General features: G+C 37.1%; 1 protein-coding gene across 1 annotated transcript; it reads right to left on the minus strand.

The window, feature by feature from the left end:
- Positions 1-1434: 1434 nt before the first annotated feature.
- On the minus strand, positions 1435-4303 carry Fam177b (family with sequence similarity 177 member B). Its single transcript, XM_076872910.1, has 4 exons — positions 4133-4303; positions 3761-3827; positions 1946-2043; positions 1435-1617 (listed from the first exon to the last, which is right to left on the minus strand). Exons 1-4 carry the CDS (start codon positions 4301-4303, stop codon positions 1435-1437), a joined length of 519 nt encoding a protein of 172 aa, XP_076729025.1.
- Between the last annotated feature and the right edge of the window lie 977 nt (positions 4304-5280).

The following is a 5280-nucleotide window of genomic DNA, read 5'->3' on the forward strand; positions in this document are numbered from 1 at the left end:
GATGATCATTATTATCCAAAGTAGAGGTATGGAGACACGAATTGGTGTGAATATACTCTGTATACAATCAGAGATGAAAAATTATGCCCTAGGGGCTGGGGCTGGGGCTCAGTGGTAAAGCACTCGCCTAGCATGTGTGAGACATTGGGTTCAATTCTTAGCACCACATATAAATAAATTCATTAAATAAAAGTCCACTGACAGTGGAATAATATCTTAAAAATAAATAAGGTTAAAAAATTTTTTAAAAAGTCCACTGACAGCTAAAAAAATATTTTAAAAAAAGAAAAAATGTGCTCTCTATATATTGTAATGTATTTCACTGTTATATGTAAATAAAATTTTTTTTAAAAACTCTAGTTTAAGTTTCTTTACAACATGGAGCTTTCCAAGTGGACAAACCCTAATGTGCAAGTGCTTATCAAACCTCTCCTTGCATCATATTTGCTACTATCTCAGCAGCCAAAGCAAGTCATATGGTCGAGCCTAGAGTCGATGTGGGTGAAACTATACAAGGGAATAAATTCCAGAAGCCTTGGTTCTTTGGGGACCACCAATATAATAATCATTAATCATGTATTACCAACAGATATTTACATTTTTATAAGTGTTTTCACTTTTTTTGTTTAGTTTTGTTTAACAACAATCCCCCAAAAAACAAACAAATGTCATCTGTATTTTACAAAGAAGGAAACTGGGGATCAGAAATCTGAACACCTTCAAAATCACAAAACTAGCAAATGGAAAAAGTAAACTAAAAATCAGTTTTCATTACTGAAAGTTTTGTTTCTTTCTACTAAATCACAGTTATCTTTGTCCAGAACAACCATTGCTTTCTAGCTCTGATTTTCACATTTGATCTTCACAGGTTTGGAAAATTGTTGACAAATAAACAAAGAAATCATCCATTTTTAAAAAAACTTGTGTAGTGCTCTTATTACTTGTTTTCCAATTTTTTGGGGGGAGGGTTGTATATAATTATAAAAAACTTTGATAAAGATCATTTCATAGTGCTACTAGCAATGTTTGCTAATCATAAAGCAAGTTTCAACTAAGACAGGATGACTATTTAGAAATATATACCTTATTTCAATCCCTAAAAAGGGAATTTATTTATACTCTATGAAGCTCAAATTTTCTTCTGAGGAACAGAGATTCTTTACTCCACTCTAGCCCTATAACAAAGAATTTCAACCCAAATCTAAATGTCAAGACTAACAGAGTGTATTACTGGGTGGAGTTAGAATAGAAACTTATATAAAAAAAATTATATTGAGAAAGTATCCAAAATCACTCACTGTTTGCAATTCCTCAATTCTAGAGTCGCAAGCTTAGTCCCAGTTCTGGCCTAAAAAGTGCTACCTGTGGTGCTGTTGCCATGGTAACCAATAGCTCAAGACAGAGATACAGGGGAACTACAGTCTCTGATGCCCATCATGAGCTGGAATCTGCCGCCAAGTCCTCCCTGGATGAGGTGCCCTGCTGAGGAATGGCCTTTGCCAGGTCCTGTTGTCTGGTCCCATATTCAGGGACTCCAGTCTTCAGGTGACACTTTTCATTAGAAGACTTAGCTGCCTGGGCCTTTGATCCATTCTCTTCCCTTTCTTTGTTACTTTCCTGGTTTGGAGAGAAATAAGGAAAAGTTTAACTATGCAACAAACTCCCCCTTTTATAGAGATGCCCATGCAAGAAGCAATCTCAGGCTTTCCATTTATCTACTTTTGTCACCCACCTCATGACATACTAACTTCATGTTAGTGGGAAAAATACAAACACAAACAAATGTCATGGGGTGAGAATTAGAAGAGTCAGTCAGTCTGACCATGGGAGCTCAATGAAACTGTAGTTCTTGATAACTAGTAGGAAAATTTTCTTTTATACCAGCCTGAAGTTGGAACAGTCAATCTTTCAGGGCCCTTGATGTCCCTATCAGGATGTCACATACCTTATATTGTATTCTGTGATACTCATTTAACACATATTGATATTTGGGTTGAGTAAGACCAAAGAAGACAGCAAATCTTCCACCAAGGAATTCACAAGCTAAAAGAGAGAATAAGAACTTGGGTAAATTGAATCAATAACTAACGCTTAGCATCAGTTGAGGAGCCAAGGGTTTAAACTTGCCTGCAAGTGATCTGTCACTTAACTTTAAGAACATTTAACTGACAAAATATTTCAACTGCCTTGGACTCTCAAAAAATTCTAGGACTCAAAGGAAATTTTGAAATCTTCTATCTTCATATGGTATTATATTTGAGCTATCCTTTCCAGATAAATATGTCAGGAAGAATTTTTGAAACACTGAACAAGTATAGTATGGGCCTTGAACAATCAGAAAAGACTCTGCCCTCTGCCAGATGAATCACTGGACATCAGTTAGGAGTGTATTTCAAATGGCACCAAAAACTCAATACAGTGTTACCAAAATCAATGTCAGAAGTTCTTCCATGGATGAAGACAAACTTCTGGGTTTCTCCTTGTTTGTTTGCTTTTTTTGGTTGTTTTTTGTTTTTTGGTACTAGGAGTTGAATCCTAGGAGTTGAAACTTGCTTTATGATTAGCAAAAAAAAAGTTGTTAATGGATCTTTATTTTATTCATTTATTTATATGTGGTGCTGAGGATCAAACCCAGTGCCTCATACATGCTAGGCAAGCATTCTACCACTGAGCCACAACTCTAGCCCTCCAGCCCTCTTTTGAGACAGGGCCTTACTGAGGCTGGCTTTGAAGCTGTTGGGTATACAGGTATGCACCACCATGCCTAGCGAAAATGAATTTCTTTGCAGAAGTTCAAGGTCTTTCTCGTCTGCTTCCAGTCATAGTAGCAAGGACGCCTAGAGGCTCAGCACACTGTTAGAGTCAGTGATTGAGATTTGGCGTGAACAACAAGTGTATTCCTCAAGGGGTTTCCTAGAAATGTTTTCCTTTAAAATCATAGGACTTTTGACTCTCTTCTCCAGTGTAGGAACATTGAGTGTCTTAAGAGCAGAGACTGTCATTTGTCTTTGTGTCCCAGGGCCCAATGTTGGGAATATAGTACACACTCAGTAATGGTTTTATGATGAAAGAATAAAGATTAATTTCTAAGAGATGCATTTTCTATTTTCTAAGAATGTTAAAGTAAGTTTCCTCCCTGTCAAATTTACAAGAATATGCAAGTTAGAAGGAAATGAGTAATTCGATGTTGCCAGTTGTGTTCAAAAGAAGATGGGTAAAAGTCACATGAAATAAAATTCAGTGTTTCTTCTGTTGTAAATAGGCATGTAGGCCACTCATTATGCCTCTGGTAGGGGTTGATGAAGTTTATATTTATAATAGAGTAATAAGGAGGAAGGAACTTAAAACTGTGTCATACAACAATAATTTTTTAAAAAATAAAAGTTTATTGAAGAGTCAACCCAGGAGGGATTGGATCTTGTCTTCAAATATTTGAAATTCTGTCCTGTGAAAGAGGAATCTAGACTGATTTGGATAGCTCTAAGAAAGACAATCAGGAGGACTAGGAACTTCTGATACGAAGACAAAATTTGGGCCAAGACAAGGAAGAATACTAAATGTTGGCAAAAGATGGAAGGTTCTGCATGAAGAGGTGAGGTTTCATACCTCTGGGAAGGTAAAGGACAGACTCAGAATTCTGTGACCCATAGTCACTTCTTCAGAATGGAGTGGATTAAACCTTTGCAAGTCCCATCTAGCTCAGAGGGTCTGTCAGAGCGTAATCAAGACTAGAAAAAAAAAAAATCTTAACCATACTTACTAGAAAATGAGCTGCTTGCTATTCGTCCTGCCCAAAACCACAGGTAGGGCCCCCATGAGAGTTCAGACTGAAAAAAAAGAGAGAAATCAAACTTGAGTAATTAATAACAGGCGTGGTGACTGCAGAGTCTTATTTTTCTTGCAGAGTTTTTAATGTAGAGATTTCAAAATGCTTAATAATGTTCCATGTTCCTTATTATAGATGAGAAAACAAAGATGATCAAAATGATAAGCTGTCTATATATGGATCTAGAAAGCAAACAAGGGATCTGAGGGCTTAATAATGTAAAACTCAATTTTCTATAAACCTTGTCTGGCTCAACCTCTCATTTATTCAGCCCCACATGCACCAGTATTGATGCTATAAGCTTACAGGGTCAAGTGTTGAATTCATTCTCTGTCCATCTTTTTCTTCCTCCTCCTCCTCTGTGCTATATTCTTCTAAGGTGTCTCCATCAACAAAATGGATAATCCTTTTGGGAGTAGTCTTCTTGGAAGATTCACTCTTCTCTCGTTCTAATTGCTGGAAATCGTCTTTCTTCATTAGGAAACAAGACAACTAGTAACTTAAAAACAGGACACCTTAGGGCAAATTGCCCAGGGCAGTATTTATATAGCTGAGAGGTGTCTAGTTAACTAACAGTAAAAACAGGGTTCAGAGGTAATTACATCCGAAGGCTCATCAATTCTTCAAGTCCAAGAAAGAACTGTTCAGTTCTGTGCTAAAATGGAAGAAACTCAGTTAGTGAAAATGTTTTCATTGGATCTTGAAACAAAAAATTCCAGCAGGGTTTCTTGGCTGCAAAGCCCACAACTGCTAATAGAAAGTGGCCACTGCCCTGCTTAGAAGTTTCTCCATCATTTTGATTTAAATTGAGAGGCAATATCGGGAGTGTTAAGAGTACAGACTTTATGCAGAGAAAACATTTGCAAAAAAATTATATATATATTTATAAATTCATTGGTGCATCAGCTATTGGTCTCTGTGACTATAAAATACCTGACAAGAATAACTTAGAGGAGGGATGGTTTATTTTGGATCATGGTTTCAGACTGTTTCAGAGGATTCAGTCCATGATCAGCTGGCTTCAGGGCAGAAACATCATGGTGGAAGGCAAGGCAGAGGAAAGCTGCTTGGCTCATGAAAGCTAGGAAAGAGAATAGGGGTATGGGGGCGCCTTTCTTTCCAGGGCATGCCTTAGTGACCTACTTCTTCTAACTAGATTCCCACCCCCCAGTAGTCCATTCAGCTTTTTGAATCAGGGCAGAGACGGTATGATCCAATTATTGCAATATAAGCCCCACCTCTAAAACCTGCAATTGCACTGGGAACCATGCTTTCAATATGTGAGCTTTTGGGGAAATGCTGCAGATCTAAACTATAGATAAAAGACAAACAGTTCAATTAAAACATGGAGAAAAGATTTTAATAGACACTTTATCAAAGAAGATTTACAAATGGCAAATAAACACCTGAAAAGATGCTCAGTACCTTTAGAGGGGAAATACAAAATGTAACTC

This window comes from Callospermophilus lateralis, chromosome 13, assembly GCF_048772815.1.
Source record: "Callospermophilus lateralis isolate mCalLat2 chromosome 13, mCalLat2.hap1, whole genome shotgun sequence".
Classification (NCBI taxonomy): domain Eukaryota; kingdom Metazoa; phylum Chordata; class Mammalia; order Rodentia; family Sciuridae; genus Callospermophilus; species Callospermophilus lateralis.

Coding starts and splice junctions, on each gene's coding strand:
- Fam177b (XM_076872910.1), bottom strand. CDS start 4,303: ATGAAGAAAGACGATTTCCAGCAATTAGAACGAGAGAAGAGTGAATCT. Junction 3,828..4,132: donor TGAATTCAACACTTGACCCT/GTAAGCTTATAG, acceptor CTTTTTTTTCAG/TCTGAACTCTCATGGGGGCC. Junction 1,618..1,945: donor ATCACAGAATACAATATAAG/GTATGTGACATC, acceptor TCTCCAAACCAG/GAAAGTAACAAAGAAAGGGA.